Here is a 22,521-nt window from a genome sequence, read left to right as displayed (position 1 = left end):
CCCCGCATAGGGGAGCCCCACGTGCAAGGAGTGTGCCCCCTAAGGAGAGCCACCCAGCGTGAAAGAAAGTGCAGCCTGCCCAGGAATGGCGCCGCACACATGGAGAGATGATGCAGCAAGATGATGCAACAAAAAGAAACACAGATTCCCGTGCCACTGACAACAGAGCAGACAAAGGAAACCCAGCAAATAGACACAGAGAACAGACAACTGGGGTGGGGAAGGGGAGAGAAATAAATCTTAAAAAAAAAAAAACAAAAAACAAATAAACAAACAACAAGCAAACATATGAAAGAACCAACTCAGGGGAGCCAATGTGGCTCTGTGGTTGAGTGTCAGCTTCCCACACACGAGGTTCTGGGCTCATTCCCTGACCCTGGTACCAATAAAAACATGTACCAATGCATTTAAAACTTCACTATGTACCGTTCAAGCACAGTAAATTATATAATCTATAACTGACTGTAATTTATAATGCCAGTTATTTAACAAATGAATAACATATTTAAAACTTAGTGAGGAGCTAACAATTTATTTAACAAACATTATTTGTTTTCGCACTACCTTGTATAGAAAAGAATTTTGGGTAAGCTATTGGAGTTACCCCTGTAAACTTAAAAGTTGTAATTTTAAATACATTCCTACATGCCAAGCACAATCGAAATGTGATTCAAGGTAGAGTAAGTGAAAAAAACATTTCCACATTTACCTGTTGACATCATATTGCTGACAGAGGCAAACTCCATAAATGTGTTATAGTTGGGCAAAAAGTTGTGCACTGAGACTTCATCCACCCCACATCGGATATCTGCTTCCTCACAGAGGTGGCGGAAACAGGACATGGCAACCAGAACAGCTTCAGTGTCAGGGCTCCACAGAAACATGTACAGGGCCACTTCTAGTTTGGTCTGGGCTTGTCGGCATATTGGTGGTGTTCCACTGCATCCTGCTGCACTATCCTGGGGATCAGCAGGTGGGAGATACATATTTGCAACTTAGAGTAATTTTATTTACAAAATCCAACAATCCAATAAACTGTGCACCATATATTGGCACACAATAACCCAAAAGAGCTTCTTCCCCTTTATGATAGGAATTTTCAATCCACAAAATACCTTGTATGAAAAGGAAACGAGATTATTGGCTTGATCTCAAATCCAATATGTATTATCTTATCCAGATTTTAGTAGGTCTATTACGGACACAAGTAAAATATCATCAACACAAATCTACTACATGAAAAATGTAATAGACTTCGCAATCAGTGACAAAAGAAGAGGAAATTTTATCTACCTACTGGAGGGAAGAAATAAAATAAGTACAATACAGGAGGGGAGGAGAAAAAAAAATCTGGATTACACAGCCCCAACACATGAAATGAAGAAACTCCTCATTTATAAACAAATGCAAATTCTGCTGGCAAAGTAGACAATAGTAAATACCATATTGCTTAGTTGTTTTTGTTTTTCTTCCTCAGGTTATAAAAGCGATAAAAAAAAAAGCTTTGGCTTTGAAAAGAAAGTCTTTTGTAATGGTTTTAAGTTTTCATTTGAACTTTGGTTTATTTTTTAAAGGAATTATATATACAAACAAAAGTCACAGAAACATTTATCCATAACATCAAGCAAAATGCTTTGTTTTTGTCCCAGTAAAAGTGTACCTTTGTTAATTCCTACAACTTCTAAACTTCTGGGGTATGAATGGTCTTTTTTAAAAGGTGGAAGGTTATAATTATACTTTTCAGTCATCACGTATGTCAAATACTATTTATATTTCTCATTTATTCTTCACAACTCTGAGGCAGGAATTATTAGCTTATTTTAAAGTGAGGAAAGTGAGGTACAGAGGTGTTAAAGAACTTGCACAAGGTCCCACAAAAAGCAGTAAAAGAACTAGAATCTAAACAGCTTAACTACTATGCTATATTACCTAGTTGAAATTTACCAGATTTCATTCAGAAAAAAATACAGAGCACAGATAATGATTCAGAAAAGCTACAAAAGAAGTTATTTACCACGGATGAGTTTCCTTTTCCCTTCCGGAGAGAAGCTCCGGGAGTCCATGTACGTAGTAACTCTTCATGATCCACAGACATCTGACTGGTATTTCCACTAGAAGGAACATCACATCCTACCCCATAAAGGAAGAGGAAGTGACAGGAACTTCTGTCTGCCTGCTAGAAAGGAATAAATTCTACTGAAACAAAGACACCCAAGAGAAATAAATACTTCGATTTGTCTTCCTGGTTGACATTATCCTGGAAAAACCTCTCCTCCAATCCCCTACCTTGAGTAACATTCATTAAAAACCCATTGGGACAGGGAGCATATGTAGCTCAAGTGGCTGAGCACCTGCTTCCCAAATACAAGGTCCTAGGTTCGATCCCCTGTACTTCCTAAAAACAAAAACAAACAAATGTAAAAACCAACTCTCCTTGGGGAGCAGATGTAGCTCGGTGGTTGAGCACCTGCTTCCCATGTACAAGGTCCTGGGTTCAATCCCTGGTACCTCCTAAAAACAAACAAATAAACAAAGAAAAACCCATTGGGACAATTAACATTTGCTCCATGTCTTTGAAATTCCTCTCAGCTTTCCATCCACCAAATCATCAGAACCATCAGATTCCAGAAATGTAAATTTAAGTCTAACATGGACACAAGTAAAACATCAACACCAATCTACTGTATGAAAAATAATGCACTTTCCAGTCAACTATAAATGACAAAGATTTTCTCCCATTTGGATTCTCTATATAATTGTTCCTTGCCATGTCAGGATAATTGCAAATTTACTTTGGAAGTTAAGTTCCTTTGGGCCAGCTTAAGAGTAACTTTGTTAACCAAGGTACTACAGATTCATTACTGGATTACTAATGCTTGTATCCTGGAGAATTATACCATAGTCAAGGGCATAAAACTCTGCAGTCTTATTTCTTTTATCTGAAATAATGCCAAATTCCAGTATACTAAACATACTAAAATAAGCCCGAAGTGACTAAACCAACCATTAGTCCATTTCTAAATAAGGAGAAAATTTAACAAGCTGCATGGTACACTGAAAAGTATGAGTTTCGTACATTTAAAAATCTCTCACATCTATGACTCTAGGCCTGGATTGCAACTCATTATATCAAGTACTTCACAAAGAGAAGGATTTTTGAATTTATTATTTGAATTTATTATTATTTTGAATTTATAAACAATACGTTAAAAAGAAATTTAAGGCTCTTTTCTATCTCCCACAAATTCTTCATTGTTTCAACAGCTCAGAATCAAGAAATTTCACTTCACCCAAAGAAGAATTCTGATATTTTCAAGAGGTAGAACCTTTAAGGGAGGACTAGAAATAAACCTAGATTAAGGACTCTCAACCTCTTCCCTTCAGCTTCCTGATAGATAATATTTTCTGGACTAGTCTAGCCATAAGACCTGAGCCTTATGTATGAACTTGATAAGAAAGATAGAATACGCTCCTCAACCTGCTTTGGTTATAGTGGCCCCCACTTTGCTTAAAGCTGCCCCATAAGAGTACTGCTTAACTTGCTAGAATTCATCAGTATGGTAGCTTTAGGACCAAAGCCTGAGAATAAGTTTTCAAATGTTGATTTCCTCAGTCACTGTCCTCTAAACATTTCTCTTGAGGACTCTGTAGGAGGGAAGGCCTGGAGGAGAACCTGTCTGGGTAATAGACACTTCCTGAATCACTTCCTTCCTTCATCATTTCAAATACCCTTCCATTTTAAAAGATGGCATTTTGCTTACCTTATTTTTCAGAAGAAATTTATTCCTGCAGATCAAAATTTCCCGCAACCATTTGAGAATTTCTGTGCTACTAAGCATCTGATGGCTAGTTAATTTCTTGCAGATGTAAAAAAGCATTTGTGAGCTGCAGTAACAAAGTTCACAGTTATCAGCATTGTCAATACAGATAACGATCAGTACATAAGTACGGTATTATCTCATAATACACTCATTTAGAGTAGCTTATTTTCCCTTCTATGGTTTGTTCTAGGAAAATGGTTATCAAAGTGTATCAGAATCATAATCAAAGGAAATAAAAGAAGCAAGTAATTGTACTCCTCAATGTTTCAAACACACATCATATCCTTGCACTGGACTTTAAAAGAAATGATAGACCTATGCATAGTACAGATTGTATATAAACCAGGGCTGGAGTCAGTAAACTGTGGCCACCAGGCCAAACCCAGCCCACTGTCTGCTTTTGTAAAGAAAGTTTTATTGGAACACAGCTATACCTGTTCATTTACATATTGTCCAGGGCTGCTTTCATGCTCCAACAGCAGAACTGAATACTTCTGACAGAGACTGCATGACTCACATAACCTAAAATATTTACCACCCAGGCCATTAAAGAGAAAGTTTGCTGATCCCTGCTCTGGAGCTACACTGTCAAACTCAGCAGCCACTAGCCATGTGTTGCTATTGAGCACTTTAAATGTGGCAGGACAAATTGAGATATGCTGTAAGTGTAAAACACACCAATTTTTGAAGACTTTATGGAAAAAAAAAGTAAAATACCTCATTAATAACTTTTTTTAGGAGATAGCGGGAATTGAACCAGGACCCCACACATGCTAAGCATGCACTCAATCACTGAACTATACCTGCTCCACCATTAATAACTTTTATACTGATTACATGTTGAAATAACATTTTAGATATATTGGATTAAATAAAATTTATTATTAAAATTAATTTCAACTTTCTTTTCACTTTTAATATGACAATTAGAAAATTTTAATTTATATATGTGGTTCACATTATATTACTGTCAGAGAGCCCTGCTTTAGAGTCTGGGGTTTTAACTCAGCTCCCAAGTGACCTATTGGTCCCAGGCCATGATAAAACAAAGGCAAAACTTGAGGCTTACTCATTCACATTTTCCTTAAAGGGATACTTTTGTGCTCATTAAAAGTTTAATAATAGTTTACATAACCAAGGAAATAGATTATAAAATTCTGCATATATGTTTTATTTCTAAGCAAATATCCATTATTCATTCAACAAACTATTGGTATTACCAACAATTTAAGAAAAGTCATGGTTTAAAAAACTGAAATATACTATTAGAATTATAAAATTTTAACACTTTACAACTTTGAAAATATATTAAAAACACAATTTTAATTATATAGAAATCTGAAATAGAAGAGAATACACCAAAGGACAGTACTTATGGCTGGGTGATAATATTTAGAATGATTTTCAAAATTCATTCTCTAAGTTGCTGTGACATTGCTCTTACAGTTAAAACAAAGAAATATTCTAATTAGTTTCAAGTCAAATAAAATATGAAATCATAAAACTCTAGAGATTCAAGTGAATAAAATTTCACACTGTAGTTAACACTTAAAAATAAAAATACAAAATATTTATGATTGAATTAAAAAATAAGAGTACATATACCTAATCTCCCAAAATGTTTCTACAGGAGCATCAGGATTCCACAAATCAATGCTATCTAACTGATGAAGAACCAGCAAAGCCTGAATTTTAAGAAAGAGAGAGGAGAGATGACTTTTACTCGAAAAAAACTTTTAGCAACCATAACACTGAGTACTTATTTCACAAATATTAACAAATTAAGCTATTTTAATTGTTGCACTAACTATGGTAAAAGACAAAACCAAAAAGAAAAACCCTCTGTAAAACCCAACTCTCTGGGGAATTAATGGTTGAGAGATCAAAACTGTATATAGAATGAAATCATCATTTCTATCATTCTCGCATTAAATGATACATACAAAGTTAAATAACTGACAAACTCAGAATAAAAATTCACTCATGTGAAAACTGCTTTAAGAAACAAGCAAAATGACTTCAATAAATAACGAAGAACTCTGGAACACATAGTTAATTCTTAAGTATGGAGGGTTCCAAAATTAACACATACCGCCATATTTTACTTCTTGACCAAAATATAAAGTGGAAGTTACCTTGCTTGCCAAAAATTCTTTTGGAACAAGACAAATTTTATTTTTCAAAACTTGAGGGAGAGGGAAGCAAAACAGATCTCGTATTTCAATGCATATTATTTATCCTAAAAGATTATAATTTACCACAGAATTGACATTGGAATTTGGCTCACAGAACTTTAACAAGAATTTAGTAAATTCATTTTAAATATACAACTAACACACAAGTACGTTATTGCTATATAAATTAATCAGAAGTTTAAAGGGTAAAACTTAGACTCTCCCTAACCCCAATTCCACAATGCTCCCTGTCAGAAGAAAACACTGTTGAGTTTTGCACTTTGCTTTTAGTCCTTGGTCAGTAAAATTGGTGATTCTTTACTCCCCTTTAAAACCTTTCATAAAAACGCCAATGAAACATTGTTTGGAACTAATAAAAGAATCGATTTATTTTTCTCTTAAAACCAAACCAAGTGCATAGAATGCAAATAAATGCATTGATAACCTGCTTCACACTAGGAAAGTATATGTAAACATATAATCTTGGACCATTTTATAACTCTAAAAATTATAAATTACATAAGGACCAGAAACTGCATTATCTTATTTCAGTTTTCTGTCAGTTACTTTTAGATATTTAATGAAAACTGCAATTTATTGTGAGACTCTTCAAAACTATGTAGTTTATAGATCACATATCAAGGAAAAAGAGCAAAAATTAAAATTCAATTTTGTCACTACTGTGCTTAAAAAAACTTAGTATAATTTACTGGCACTTTAAAAGTTTTTTTTTTAAGTGGTAAATTTCCCACTTATATTTTTGTTTAAAAAAACATTTAAAAAAAAAATATTGAAAGGGAAAGTTCTCCTTGCCATAATATGATGGTTTTGCTTTTCATGTTCCCTTCCATATTGAAAACATTTTCCACATATATTTTAACAAAGCTGGAAAAATAGTATATTAATTTTACATTTCATACTTTTTTCCATATCATTATGTGATCTTCGTGTTTTAATGGATGCTTAATAGTTCACCAAGTTGAAACACCTTTCTTTCTAGCTACTGAATATTTTATTATTATTTTATTTAGAATATACTACACTCAGGTCTTTCATACTATGCTTTAAGAAGGACAAACATCCCATCACTTGAATAATGTGGTCAAAGGAATTCTATGAATCACACTAGTACTGATTTCACTATGACCCTTGAACAATCAATACACACAGGTTTTGTTTCAATTAGTGACCTGTGGCTCATTAAACATGACCATTTTAATTTTTTATTGTGGTAAACTATAACATAAAGATCACTTTAACAATTTTAGGTGTAGAATTCTGTGACATTGAGTACACTGACAATTTTGTGTAACTTTCATCACTATTTCCAGAACATTTTCATCATATGAAACAGAAACTTGCACCCATTAAGCAATAACACCCTATTACTCACTACTTACCTGTGCCTTCTGTCTCTATGAACTTGCTAAAAGTATTGCATATAAGAGTAATCATACATTTGTCCTTTTGTATCACTCAGCATAATGTCTTCAGAGTTTATCCATGTTGTACCATCTATCAACACTTCATTTATTTTCACATTTGATTAACATTATATGTATATACTACATTTTATCAATTCATCTGTTACTGGACACTTGAGTTGCTTTCACCTTTTGAGTATAGAAAATGCTGCTGCTATGAACAATGGGTATAGGTATCTGCATAAGTCCCTGTTTTTAATCATTTGGGGGCATATACCTAGAGATGGAATTGCCAGCTCATATGGTAATCCTGTACTTAACTTTGTGAGGAACAGCCAAACTGTTTTCTAAAGAGGCAGCACCACTTTATATTCGCACCACAACATACATAATGAGGGTTCCTATTTCTCCACATCCTGGCCAATATTTGTTATCCTCTGTTTTTTTTTTTGTTTTTTTTTTTAATAACAGCCATCCCAGTGAGTTAAGTAGTAACTTATAGTTTTGATTTGACTTTCTGTAATAGCTAATGATGTTGACATCTTTTCATGTGCTTTGTGCTTTTTTCATGTGGGTCGGCTCTCCTTGCAGGGTGCACTCCTTGCGTGTGGGCCAGTTTACTACATGGGTCAGGAGGCCCTGGGTATCGAACCCTGGACCTCCTATATGGGAGGCTCTATCAGTTCAGCCACGTCCGCTTCCCCTTATATTGTCGTGATATTAAATCCTTATCAGATATGATTTCCAAATATTTCCTCCCATTCTGTAGGTTGTCTTTTCATTTTCTTCATAATGTCCTTTGATGCACAAGTTTTTAACTTGAATGAATTCCAATTTATTTACTTTTTCTTTTGCTGCTCATGCTTTTGTTATAAAATTGAAGAAACAACTGCCTAATTCAAGGTAAGGTCTTGAAATTACCCTATTTTTTTTTTGGTAGCGTTTTATAGCATTACCTCCTATATTTAGGTTGTTGATCCATTTTGAATTAATGTTTCTCTGGTGAGAGATAGGGGACCAAATTCATTCTTTTACATGTGGAACTCCAGTTGTCCCAGCACCACTTGCTGAAGAGAATATTCTTTCCTCACGGATGTCCATGGGGCTCCCTTATTGAAAGTCAACTGGTCATAGATGTAGAGGTTTATTTCTGGACTTTCAATCCTATTTCACGGGTCTGTGTGTCTAGATCTGTATCACATGTACAAAGTAATTACCGTCCCTTTGTAGTAAGTTTTGAAATGACGAAGTATGAGTCCTCCAATTTTGATCCTTTTTTTTTTTCAAGATTGTTTAAGCCTACTGGGATCCCTTGTAATTCCATATGGATTTTTGGATTGGCTTTTCCATTTCTGAAAAATTTTGATAGTGAGTGCATAAAAATTATAGATTGTTTTAGGTAGGAATGATATTAAATCTTCTAATCCACAAAACAGGATGTTTTCTATTTATTAGGGTCTTTTTAAACTTCCTTCAGCAAAGTTTTATAGTTTTCAGTATACAAGTCTTTTACTTCTTTGGTAAAATATTTCAATCTTTTAGTTGCTATTGTAAATAGAATTGTTTCCTTAATTTCCTTTTCCAGTAGTTTACCACTGGTATATAGAAATACAACTGAATTTGTTTACTAGTTTTAGTAGCTTTCTTGTGAAATCTGGGGTTTTCTAAACATAGGATCATATGTGAATAGGGATATTTTACATCTTCCTTTCCAATTTGGAGCCTTTCATTTTTCTTTCCTGATTGCATTGGTAAGAACTTCCAATATAATTTTTTTTTCTTTAAGATTTATTTATCCATTTCTCCTGACTCCCCACCCCCCACCCCCACCTCCTCCATGTATGCACTCTGTGTCCATTCAGTGTGTGTTCTTCTGTGTCTGCTTATCTTCTCTTTAGGCAGCAGTGGGAACCAATCCTAGGACCTTCTGGAGTGCGAGAGAGATACTCATTCTCTTGTGCCACATCAACCCCTATTCTGCTGCGTCTCTTATTGTCTCTCCTCTGTCTCTTTTTGTTGCGTCCTCTTGCTGCACCAGCACTCTGCTCGGGCCAGCTTGCCATGCCGGCCAGCATTCCTACACCAGCCAGCACTTCATTTGGACCCATATGGTAGACAGGAGCCCAATCATTTCAGCCACATCTGCTTTCTGCCAGTATAATCTTGAATAACAGTAGTGACAATAGGCTATTTTGGTCTTACTTCTGATTTAAGGACAAAAGCTTTCAAGTCTTCCACTCTTAAGATGTTTGCTATGGGTTTATCATAAATGCCCTTTATCAGGTTGAGGAAATTTCCTTCTCTTCCTAATTTTCTGAGTGTTTTTCCCTGAAAGGATATTGGATTTTGTCAAATGCCTTTTTTGCATCAATTGAGATGATCATGTGGTTCCCCTCTTCCCCTGTATTCTCTTGATGTGGTGTTTTACACTGATTTTCTTACGTCAAACTAGCCTTGCATTCCTGAGATAAACCCCACTTGATCATGGTACATAAATGTTTCCATATGACAGTATTTTGTTGAGGGTTTTTTCATCTATGTTCATGAGGGATACTACTAATTCTCTCCCTCTCTTTCTTCTGATGCCAGGGACTGATCCCAGGACCTTGTAAGTGGGATGCCAATGCTCAACCACTGAGCCACATCAGTTCCCCTGAGTTGGTTTTTCATTTGTTGTGCTTGTTTTTTCCTAGGAGGCACTGGGAACTGTACCTGGGACCTCACATGTGGGAAGCAGGTACTTAAGCCATATCCACTCTCCTCTAATTTTCTTTTCTTGTGCTGTCTTTGTTTGGCCCTGGTATCAGAGTAATGATGGCCTCATAAAAGGAGTAAGTAAGTATTCTCTCCTGTTCTAATTTTTAGAGGAGTTTAAGAAGGATTGGCATGAATTCTTTAAATGTTTGCTAAAATTCAGCAAATGAAGTCATCCAGGCCTGGAATTTCCGTTTTTGGGAGATTTTTTAAAAAATTACTGATCTTTACCTGTTACAGGTCTACTGAGATTTTCTATTTCTCTTGAGTCAGTTTACATAATTTGTATGTGTCTAGAAAGTTATTCATTTTATCTAGGTTATCTAATTTAGTTGGCATACAATTGTTCATAGTACCTTCTTATAATCCTTTTTATTTCAGTAAGGCTGATACTTAATGAAGTAAGTAATGTCCTTACTTCCATTCCCGATTTTAGTTGAGTCTTCTTTCTTTTCCTCTTTGTCATTCTATCTAAATATTTGCTGATTTTATCGATTTAAAAAAAATAAAACAAAACTTTGGTTTCATTGACTATTGTTTTTCTATTCTTATTTCTCTCCCCTGTAATCTTTACTATTTCTTTCTTCTGCTGATTTTGGGTTTAGTTTGTTCTTCTTTTTCTAGTTCCTTTAGTGTGAAGTTAAAGTACTGATTTGTGACCTTTTTTAACAAAGACATTTACAACTATAAATTTCACTCTGAGCATTATCTTCGCTGTATACATTCAATTTTGGTATGATGGAGAGAAGAAACCAGATGCCAGAGTCAGAGATAGGACATCAGCAGGAAACCAGAAGCATAAGGAGTAGACACTGTCATGCGATGGAATAGTCAAGGAACCCCAAGAATTGCCAGCAAGCCAGCACCATACTACTACTGACCCTGGGAGGAAGCAACCTTCTAGTCTCTGGAGCCAAGGGACAATAAATTCCAGCTGTTTAAGACAACTCATTGCATGGAGTTTGTCATAGCATCCTGGCAAACTAAGACATAACACCTTTTTGATTCCCTTCCTCTTTCTTTTACTCTATATTTTTTAGTTATTTTCTTGGTACATCCCTTTGTGATTACAGTCAATTTCAAATTAGTAACAATCAAGTTTAAATAATACCAACTTAGTTTCAGTAGTACCCAAACACTCTACTCCTATACATCTCTGTCTCTCCTTCTTTATAATATTAACTCAGATTATCTCTGTATGTATATGTCCATTAACATAGATTTTAATTATAGTTTTACATATTTACCAATTAAGTCATGAGAGGAAACAATACCTACAAACCAAAAGCATAATACAGATTTTATAATTTACCTATAGTTACCTTTACCAAAGTTCTTGTTTCTCTTATGACTTCAAGTCACTGTCTAGTGTGCTACTGAAATCCCTTACCAGTGAAAATATAAAGTTTTCTTAATATTTTCCTATTAAAAGAGCAAGAAGCATCTGTGTAATACGTTATTTCCTTTTTAAATCATATGATTAAAATCACAGGAATGGAATTATTTGAGAAAAAATATGGATAGTCATACAACTGCTGTCAAATACTATCAATAATGGTCTTCCAAAAAGAATGTAAGAAATGTACAAATTTAGTGCTTGCTCTGGCGCACATATACTAAAATTGGAATGACACAGAGAAGATTAGCATTGCTCCCCTGCAAAAAGGACATGCATTTTCGCGAAGCATTCCATATTTAAAATTGAAAGAGCCTCACAAGAATTCCATATTATAGGAGCTGGAGAAGTGTGATGCCAACCGCTATATCTCTGTTCCATGATGCTAGCTGCCAATTCAGGGTGCTTTACTGCTATTACCCTAATACCGAGGAGATATGCAAACTACCTGGCCGTTGGGCCCCAAGAAAATGATCTACAAGCTTTATAAGTACAGCTCAGACCAGAAGCAGTTCAGCCTGATCCCAGCCAAAACCACGTCTGTCAGCATGGACACCCTTACCATCCACAACTACCTGTGGCAGTCCAGGAGACTCCCATACCAAAGAAGAGGCAGATGTGCAAGTGACACCAATGGGGAGGGTGGCCGCATGGATCATGCTGATATTGTTTTCATCCATTTGGGTAAGAAGTGTGGTGTGCAAAATCACAAACCTTTTCTAGAAGCTTCTGGACAAAAACAGAACACCCTTTCCTTAGTTTCCAGTCCACGCAGAGGCTGTGTCACTGCTGACACTAAGGCTCCAGTGAGGGATGAGCACATAGCAGGATCTAGGTGGCAGAATCCTACACATGAAGTTCCCTTCAGTCTAGAGTAAACCTGACTTGATTTGCTCGTTTAGCCTCTTGCCTCACCCCTTTTTCACACTACCTGGCAGGCGTCAAGTTGGCAAGCTCTGATTTCTAGTGAGATGGTACAACATGGGTGGGGATATCTTTAGAAAAGGAGTTCATGTTGGGGAAGTCGTCATTGAAAAAACTACATATTTATTGATTGTCCGCTGCCAATATTTATACCCAGTTCAAGGATTTCTGGAAAATCCTTGTTCCTCAAAAAACATTTACTGAAAATACCAGTTCACTAAAAGCACTGAAACGTGCAAAGTCTGTCTTCTGCTAAAGTAACATTTACAAATATCGAAGTGATTCTTTCTGAAATGCAATCATGAGGATGGTAAAAAAGCACTGTTAGCTGGTATTTGCCTAATTCAGAGTAGGCAAGTTGAACAAACTACAGCCATCATTAAGTTTTGGACAATGGTCTAATGATTTGTTCCCTTTAATAAAGACAGATTTTGGTAAAGTAGAAAATTTTTCATTTTGAGCATGTTCCTCTTCAAAGATGATGCACTTACAGTGACAGTGTTTTTATTATGTCATGACTTGTATTCCCACACCCCTGTCCTGTCTCGATTCTCGATTCTGGAAGAGAAGTGGGCTCTTGGCAGGAGTATGCCATTTTCATTTTAGATTGATAATTTCATTGAGTATTTAAACACAAAGTGATTATTTGCAGTTTAAAAAAAAAGAAATGTACCAATTTATAGGGCCAATAGCAATGTACACAAATATATATAATGAGTGCTTATACTTGGTGTATTAGTCAGCCAAAGGGGTGATGATGCAAAGTACCAGAAATACTTTATAAAGGTTATTTATTTGGGGTAAAAAGCTTATAGTTACAAGGCCCTAAAGCATCCAACTCAAGGTTACTTCCTCACCAAAGTCTGCTGACACATGTTGAAGCAAGATTACTGGCAGCCTCGGCCTGGTCTCTTCTTCCTTTTTCCTCTTAAGGCTCCATGGGCCCTGCTCTTCTGATCTCAGCTGTAGGCTGGCATAGGGCTAGTCTCTCAGGGTTTCTCAGCTGCTCTGTTCTCTCCATAAGGTCAACTGTAAACTATTAGGCAAATGGCTCATCTCTTCCTGGAGCTCCAGGATCAAAACTGACAAAGTTCTCTTCTTCTTCTTCTGTATCTTATTCCATGTGTCTTCTTGAGTGAGTGCCTGTTTACATCAGCCCACCAAGGGGGCAGGGACTTAACCTGAGTTACACTCTGTTGACATGGTTGAATAAAAGCCCTAGTCTTAACATAATTTAATCAAAACTGTCTCAGCTGAATCTAATACAGTCAAAGGGTATCACGCCCAGGGGAAGAGACTAGTTTTACAAACATAATCATCTTTTTTCAGAATTCATAAATAATATCAAACTGCTACACTTGGTAATTATTTTTTAGAGGCATAGAGTGTATATATATAGTAAAGTATCAATTCTTAATTATATACCTCAATGAATTTTCATAAATGTACACACCCCCATGTAACCATCATGCAGATCAACATTACCAACACTCTTAGCTGCGTCTTTCACATCTCCCTTCTAATCACTAGCCCTTCACAAAGGTAGCCATTGTTGTGAATTCTATTACCATAGATTCCTTTTGCCTATTTTTTAACTTTATGCAAATGAAATCATATAGTAGGTTCTCTTTTGTATTTGGTTATTTTCACTCAACATTATGTCTATGAGATCCATCCATATTTTGCATATAACAGTAGGTCACTCTTTCATTACTGTGGTCAAATTGAATGAATATAATTGCTTATTCATTCTTCTGTTGATGGATTTACATACATCCATGTTTTTTTGTGGGTTTTTTTTTTGTATTACAAATTCCTCTATTAAAACTTTTGTACATAACCTTTCATAACCATACTTATACATTTATGTTGGATGGATGCCTAGGATTGGAAATGCTCAGGCATATGTTTAGCTTTAGCAGACATGCAAAAACAATTTTCAATGGTAGTTGTATCAATTTGCATTCCTACTAGCAGAGTATAGATGAAATCACACTGGATATTTGACATTTTGTAAATATTTTTAAGTTATGCTTTTTTAAAATTGATTTCTAGTTTAATTCCAATATGGTCATAAAAAATAGTCTGAATGATTTTAATTCTTCGATGAATTTGTTGAGACTTGCTTCATGTTCAGATATGGTAGACATTCATGTGCACTGAGAAAGAGAATGCAATTATTGAGTGCAGTGCTCTATATATATCACATAGGTCAAATTTGATAATTGTATTGTATAAATCTTTTATTTCTTACTGATTTTTTGATTGCTTGCTTTATCAGCTTTTGAGGAAGTGTGTTCAAGTATCCTACTATGACTGCAAGTTTGTCTATTTCTCTTTTTACATCTGTCAATAGCTGCTTTTCATATTTTGATATTTTCATATATTTTTATTTTCTGGCTAGATTAGACCCCTTTGTAATAATAAAGTGTCCATCTTTATGCCATTAATGCTTTTTGCTTTAAACTCTGTATCTCTATAATTACACCACCTTTCTTGGGTTAGTATTTTTGCATGGCATATATTTCCATTTTTCCAGTGTCTTTATATTTAAGCTGTGTCTCTCATAAAAACCAGTTAGATTTCTGCACTCCCAGATAAATGGAAGCATTTGTATGTAAATGTACGTAGCAGCTTTATTTATAATAGCCCAAAACTAGAGACAACACAAATATCCCTCAACAGATGAATGGATAAATAAATTGTGGTATATCTACATAATGGAATACTATTCAGCAATAAAAATTAATTTTAAAAAAGAAATAAATTATTGATACATGCAACATGGACAAATGTTTCAATAATTATCCTGAGATTCACAAACATAGACAAGAAAGAGTGTATTTTATGATTCCATTTATGTAAAAGACAAACTAATCTATAGGAAAAGAAAGCAGATTAATGGTTACTGAGGAGGCAGTGGGGCAAGGAGGGACCAAAACATGGGAGGAACTACAAAGGGGCACAAAGTACTTTCAGCAGTGATAGATATGTTCACAGAAATGTCCATCACAGATGAATAAATTATGGTGTAATCATCAATGATTACTTATCAGCAATAAAAACTAGAAGGAATTAATACATGCAACAACATGAATGAATCTTCAAAATATGCTGAGTGAAAGAAGCCAGGCACAAAAGAGTACATACTCTATCCGTATGAACTTCTAGAACTGGCAAAACTAACATGTAATGATAGAAATCAGACCAGGGTTGGTACTGGGGGAATGGAGCAGAGATTGACTACAAAAGGACATAGGGAAGAGAGAGGTAGTAAGATGGTGGTGGAGTAAGGAGCTCCTAGAGTCAGTTCCTACTACAGGGCAGTTAGTAAACACCTAGAGCTATCTGGAGCTAGCTGAAGTACCTGGAGGCCAGAAGATCATACTGCAACATCCTTGAAGGAATGGAAGGAGGAGACTGTCCATCTGCACAGAAGACTCATAAGTAGACTCTACAGAACAGAGGCTGGTGCCCATTCTCCACTGTAGGCACAAGCCACCTTAGAAGCTGTTCTGCAGCTGGAATTGAAAGTTCTACTTTCCAAAACAGGGGAGGAAGAGATGGTTGGGCACCAACTTCAGCTACTGATGAGTAAATTGAGCAGGGCTAAAGTATAATCCTGAGAACAGCTAAAATGTGAGCCTGTCTAAGTCAGAAAGAGGCCGGGAGCCGCCATCTTAACTCCAGGACTGGCCCAAGGGGAAGTGGGATGGACTGAAAATCACAATGCTGGTAGGGACCGGCTTCTTTCCATCCAGATCAGATTGCAGCTCTAGCCTAGGCTCCAGTGCCACCTCCAGCAGGGAAGAAACTGTGGGGACCTGTGCCAGCCTCTCTGGGAAATTACCGGCCAAGCCACAGAGGCCAGTGATTGCCCTACTCTGGTGGCACGAGCTGCCCCAGGAGCTATTCTGTGCCTGGAATTGGAAGCGCCGTTTTCCAAAAACAGGGGAGGAGGAGATGGTTGGCTGCCAATTTCAGCTACTGATTGGTAGACCCGGCTGGCTAAGATATAACCCTGGGAACAGCTGGGGTGTGAATCCCCCCAAGTTGGAAAGAGGTCAGTAGCCGCCATTTTAACTCTGCTGCCAGCCTGAGGGGAAGCCAGGACCGAAAATCAGTGATGGTAGGAACTGGTTTCTTTCATCTAGATTGGCCTGCAGCCCTAGACTAGGCTTCAGCCCCGCCTCTGGCAGGGAGGAGGCTAGCGGGCCCTGCACCAGCCTATCCAGGTAACCGCAGGTAATTTTGGCTGGCACAGACTGATATCGGAAGTCTGCTGGGGCAACTGCTGTCATCTTGGACTCGCACTGCATAGACTGCTGCCCACACCTGCAGCTCCATATCTGCCCCAGGCAAGGGAGAAAGGGGAATGAAACTGTATCAGTCTGTCTGGGCCTATAGTATAGGCCTGCATGATTTGGATTATTCCACATAGCTGTGATTCTGTTTCTACCCCTGGTAATGAAGAAATTTGGGTTGGTCCCTGGTGCAATGAGGGCAGCTTGAGCCTCCACAGCCTACAGCACCAACTACATGCTTGGCTCCTACTGCTCAACCAGCAAGGGAGAAAGGGCAGGAAGCCCTAAACTAAAGAGAAAAAACTGCACCCAGAATAAATACTCTAGTAAGCCAGGTGCCAAGACAGCAAAAAAAAAATTACAATCCACACCAAGAAATAGGAAGTTATGGCCTAGTTAGAGGAACAAGATAAGCCTCCAGATGACATAAAGGAGTTGAGACAACTAATCATAGATGTTCAAACAAATCTCCTTAATAAATTCAATGAGATGGCTAAAGAGATTAAGGATATTAGGAAGACACCGGATGAACATAAAGAAGAATTTGAAAGCATGGAAAAATAGCAACTCTTATGGGAAGGAAAGGTGTAATAAATGAAATTTTTAAAAAACCATTGGAATCATATAATAGATTTGAGGAGGCAGAAGAAAGGACTGGTGAGCTTGAAGAAATGGCATCTGAAAGTGAACACACAAAACAACAGATGAAGAATGGAAAAAATTGAACAAGTTTTCAGGGAACTAAATGACAGCAAAAGGTGTGCAAACACACATGTCATGGGTTTCCCAGAAGGAGAAGAGAAGGGAAAAGGGGCAGAAGGAATATTTGAAGAAATAATGGTAGAAAACTTCCCAACCCTATTGAAGGACATAGATATCCATGTCCAAGAAGCACAATGTATTCCCATCCAAAAAAATCCAAACAGACCAATTCTGAGACACATAATCATCAGAATGTCAAATGCCAAACACAAAGAATTCTGAGAACAGGAAGAGAAAAGCAATGCATAACATATAAGGGATATCCAATAAGATTAAGTGCTATTTTCTCACCAAAAACCATGGAAGGAAGAGAGTGGTATGATAAATTTTAAGCTACTACAAGAGAAAAACTTCCAGCCAAGAATCTTATATCCAGCAAGACTGTCTTTCAAAAATAAGGGCGAGATTAGAATATTCACAGATAAACAGAAACAGAGAATTTCTAAGTAAGAGACCAGATTTTTAGGAAACACTAAAGGGTGTGCTAGAGCCTGAAAAGAAAAGACAGGAGAGAGAGGCCTGGAAGAGAGTCTAGAAATGAAGATTATATCAATAAAAGTAAACTAAAAGTGTCAAAAGAGTGGTGAAAATAAAATGACAGAGAAAACTAAAAAAGTCATGAATAAACTTAACCAATGATGTAAAGCACTTGTATTCAGAAAACTGCAATTCAATGTTAATCAAAAAAGGCCTAAATAACTGGAAGAACACTCCATGCTCATGAGCTGCAAGACTAAATATCATTAAGATGTCAATTCTACTCAAATTGATACACAGAGTCAATGCAATCCCGATAAAAACTCCACCAGCATTTTTTTTTATCCCCCACCCCCAGTCGTCTGCTCTCTGTGTCCACTCGTTGTGTGTTCTTCTGTGACCGCTTCTATCCTTATCAGCGGCACCGGGAATCTGTGTTTGCTTTTTGTTGTGTCATCTTGTTGTATCAGCTCTCGGCGTGTGCGGCGCTGTTCTTGGGCAGGCTGCACTTTCTTTAGCACTGGGCAGCTCTCCTTACTCGGCGCACTCCTTGTGCATGGGGCTCCCCTACGTAGGGGACACCCCTGCGTGGCATGGCACTCCTTGCGCTCATCAGCAGTGCGCATGGGCCAGTTCCACACCTGTCAAGGAGGCCTAGGTTTGAACCGCAGACCTTCCATGTGGTAGGCGGACACTCCATCCATTGGGCCAAGTCCGCTTCCCTCCACCAGCATTATAAAAAAAGAGTTGAAAACATGATCGTAAAATTTATTTGGAAGGGTAAGGGGTCCTGAATAGCCAGAAACATCATAAAAAGGAAAAGCAACCCTTATCTCCAGACTTTAAATCATATTACCTAGCTATAGTGGTAAAAACAGCATGGTACAGGCATCAAGACAGACACAGACCAATGGAACCAAACTGAAGGTTCAGAAAGAGACCCTAATGTGTATGGTCAAGTGATTTTTGACTAGCCTGTCAAACCCACACAGCTCGGGCAGGACAATCCATTCAACAAATGATGCTGAAAGCATTGGATATCCATAGCAAAAAGAAGGAAAGAGGACCCCTATCTCACACCTTACTCAAAAATTGACTCAAAATGGACCAAAACCTAAAAATAAAAGAACCATAAAACTTCTAGAAGAAATTGTAGGAAAATATATTCAAGACCTGGTGGGAGGTAGTGGATTCATAAAGGAGATATGAGGAAGACTGAGATGGACTACTGATGTATAATATATGTAGAAGTTTTAATCAGCTTTACTGTAAAAGTGTGGAAATGTATAGAGTGGATGGTAACACATAGTGAGTAACTGCTAGTTTCTAAATGGGGATGTGGCTGAAAATGGTAGTTAAGGATGTAAATGCCAATTGACAGAAAGCTAGAGAATAATCTAGGAACTGAGTAGCATGGTAAAGCAAGAGGTAGATGAGAATTGCGGTTGATGGTACAGATGCAAGACTGTCCTTTCTTAACTAGAACAAATGTTTATCACTACTGCAGGGTGATGAGAATGTGGAGAAGCATGGGAAAAATACATCTGGAGTGACCTATGGTCTGTGGTTAGTAGTAATAATATAATATTCTTGCATCTATGCAAAAGATATACTGTGTTGATACTGAGGCAGCATGGAAAATGTGAGCCAAATGTACCTATGGACATGGTAACCATCAGATGATATAATCTTATCTGTAGCAAATGTTCCACCACAGTGTGGTGTGTTGATGGAGGGGTGTTGTTTGGGAATTCTGCACATGTACATGATTGTTTTATAAGTTTACAACTTCTGCCATAAAAAATACATTTAAAAAATAACAAGAGGGTGGGTTGGGGGAAAAACACACCAAATGTAAGATAAGGACTATGGTTAGTAGTAAGATTTTAAAAATATTCTTTCATAATTTATAACAAACGTCTCACGACAATGCAAGGTGTTGGTGGAGGGTTGATGTATGGAACCCCTGTATGATGTTATGCATGTTTGCTTTGTAAGTTCACAACTTTTACTATATACTTTTTTATGTATGTTCATATATAAATGATATAAAGATAATAATAATAGGGTTGGTTGGGGGAAAAATACTTTGGTTTGTAAAATTTTGACAATGCTCTTTAATCATTAGTTAAAAAAGGTTTAACAACAATGGAAGTTATTGGTGGTAGGGTGAGTTATGAGAGTCCTGTATGATGTTATATATGTTTGTTTTGTAAGTTTACAACTATTATTATACATTTATTGTTTATGTATGAGTGATACACTTCAATAAATTAATTAAAAAAAATAATACACACACACAAAGAAAAGGACAAAGGGGAGCTTTTTGGGATGACAGAAATATTCCGAACCTTTTTATGATATTACTGCACACAAACTAAATCTCAATAAAGTTTATTTAAATTGAAACTCTATCAAATAATCCCTATAAAATAACTTTTGAAAGTCATCTGTATTCATACCTAGTAGGACTGCGATAAAAAGACAATAACAAGAGTTGGCAAGGATGTGGAGATAATGGAATCCTCATACATTGTTAATGAGAATATAAAATGATATACTGCTTTAGAAAAGAGGTACTTCCTGAAAAAGTGTAGCTGAGCGTGAGGGTCTTGTCCTCGCTCAGGCCCAAGAGTCTGGGGGGCTTGCTCCTGCCAAACCACTGGCGGGGGGTGCCCCAAGAGGGAGCACCGGTTCTCTAGGCGTGGGGGACGCGCGGTTGGGGAAAAACCACGGAGACCGCTTGAGCTCAAGAACAGGTCTGCTTTATTACGGAAGTACACTTGGTTATATAGGGTTGGGTAGAGGGAGGAGTAAGATATAGGGAGGGCTAGCTACGGGGCAGTAGTGGACAGGCTGAAGCTGATGGACAGCCCCGAGGTAAGCAGTCACTGGGGAAGAGGGCAGACTGTACGCCGGCAACATGGGCGGGACTGGTGGAAAAGATAGCGAGGGCTGGCTGAGAGGTTTGGAATAGGGGAGGGGAAAGGGGGAGTGAGAGCTGGCCGGATGTTGGGCTAGGCGGGAGATAGAAAGGGGGAGGGCAGCGCCGGCCAGCCGCTAGCAGCAAAGGCCTAGTCAGGCGTAGTCACCTTATCTAGGCCCAGTGGGCAGAGGCGGTATCACCTCTTGCCGCACTGTTTGCTACTGTGGCAAGCCGGGCACCCTTCCTCCCACAAAAAAGTTAAACATAGGGATATCTTATGACCCAGCAATTCCACTCCCAGGTATACCCGAGATATGTCTATACAAAACGTTATACAGGAATTGTCATAGCAGCATTATTCATAATAATCAAAAAGTAGAAACAGTCCAAATGTCCATCAACTGATGAATGCCCAGAAAAAATATGGTATACATATACAATGGGATATTATTAAGCCATAAAATGGAATGAAATACTAATTCATGCTATAACATGGATGGACCTTGAAAACATTATACTAATGAAAAAAACAACACAGCAGATCACAAGTATATTATTTATAAGAAATGAGTAGATTAGGCAAATCCATAGAAAGGGAAAGTAAATTAGTGGTTCCCAGGGACTGGAATACCGGGGGACCAGGGAGTGATAGGGTTTCACTTTGAGGTGACAAAAGGCTCTAGAAATTATATAGAGGTGTTATAAACTTGTGAATATACCTAAAAAACACTGAATTATACACTTTAAAATGGTGAACTTTATGGTGTGTTGATTATATATCAATTTAAAAATCAATTCATATTTAAAAATTGAAAAGTCAAACATAATCAGAAAACTGAATTTTAAAATTAAGCATCAGAACTTGCACAATGTTGTTGCTACATGTGATATAAACCATTTCTTTCTCTCATGGAGTTTACAGTGTATGGATACCAACATACCATTTCCAGAAACAAAATCTACCTATCACACAAATCACACGTCATAAAAAATGTACATAGATATGACCTTTCCATCAAAAGCCTAGAATTCATTTTCTCCTTACCTCCATTGCTTCCTGAGCAATCTCTGGCATATGTGACTGTGGGACCAGTTGCACGAGCCCTGTAATTAATTCTGCTGTACTGCCTTGGGTTTCAGGTCCCTGTTTTCTTGGATTCTGCAAGGTAAAAAAGCAAAGTTCAATCTAAAAAAAAAAATCAATTGTCAACAGGTTGGTGGAGGGGGGAATGGAGAGTGACTGCTAACAGATACAGAGTTTCTCTGGAGATGACAAAAATGTTCTACCATTAGATAGTAGTGATGGTTGCACAACCTTGTGAATATACTGAAAATCACAACTGCTGCCTTTTTTTTTTTATTTTAAAGGAGGTACCAGGGATTGAACCCAGGACCTTGTACATGGGAATCATGCACTCAAACACTTGAGTTACACCTGCTCCCCAACAAACTTCTTTTGTTAAAGATTTTCTTAATCCCCATCTATACTTGTTTATCAATGCAAATAAGGCCCATGGAAAAGGTTAAGGAAAAGAAAAACTAGGTATTTCCAACAAAAC

At 37.2% G+C, this 22,521-nt stretch overlaps 1 protein-coding gene and 1 non-coding gene across 14 annotated transcripts in view; one reads left to right on the top strand and one right to left on the bottom strand.

Annotated features, from left to right (window-relative positions):
• The window catches only part of NF1 (neurofibromin 1), a 298,008-nt gene that overhangs the window by 138,624 nt on the left and 136,863 nt on the right, over nucleotides 1–22,521 (bottom strand). For 8 of the 13 annotated variants that reach the window (XM_058283828.1, XM_058283823.2, XM_058283826.2 and 5 more), the window contains 5 exons: nucleotides 22,008–22,121; nucleotides 5,427–5,506; nucleotides 3,762–3,885; nucleotides 2,015–2,176; nucleotides 710–959 (listed from right to left, as the gene is read on the bottom strand). In XM_058283828.1, the coding sequence (XP_058139811.1) occupies nucleotides 710–959; nucleotides 2,015–2,176; nucleotides 3,762–3,885; nucleotides 5,427–5,506; nucleotides 22,008–22,121 (730 nt within the window). The remainder of the gene's footprint in view (nucleotides 1–709; nucleotides 960–2,014; nucleotides 2,177–3,761; nucleotides 3,886–5,426; nucleotides 5,507–22,007; nucleotides 22,122–22,521) is intronic. The other 5 variants (XM_058283832.2, XM_058283824.2, XM_058283827.2 and 2 more) reach the window with 1 other exon arrangement.
• Nucleotides 11,767–11,872, top strand: LOC111763748 (U6 spliceosomal RNA). The gene has a single exon (XR_002796550.2). It is a non-coding gene; the product is annotated as a U6 spliceosomal RNA (small nuclear RNA).

Source organism: Dasypus novemcinctus, chromosome 21 (genome assembly GCF_030445035.2).
Source record: "Dasypus novemcinctus isolate mDasNov1 chromosome 21, mDasNov1.1.hap2, whole genome shotgun sequence".
Lineage (NCBI taxonomy): Eukaryota > Metazoa > Chordata > Mammalia > Cingulata > Dasypodidae > Dasypus > Dasypus novemcinctus.
Note: the sequence above shows the minus strand (reverse complement) of the source record. Positions and strands in the feature narration are given on the sequence as shown.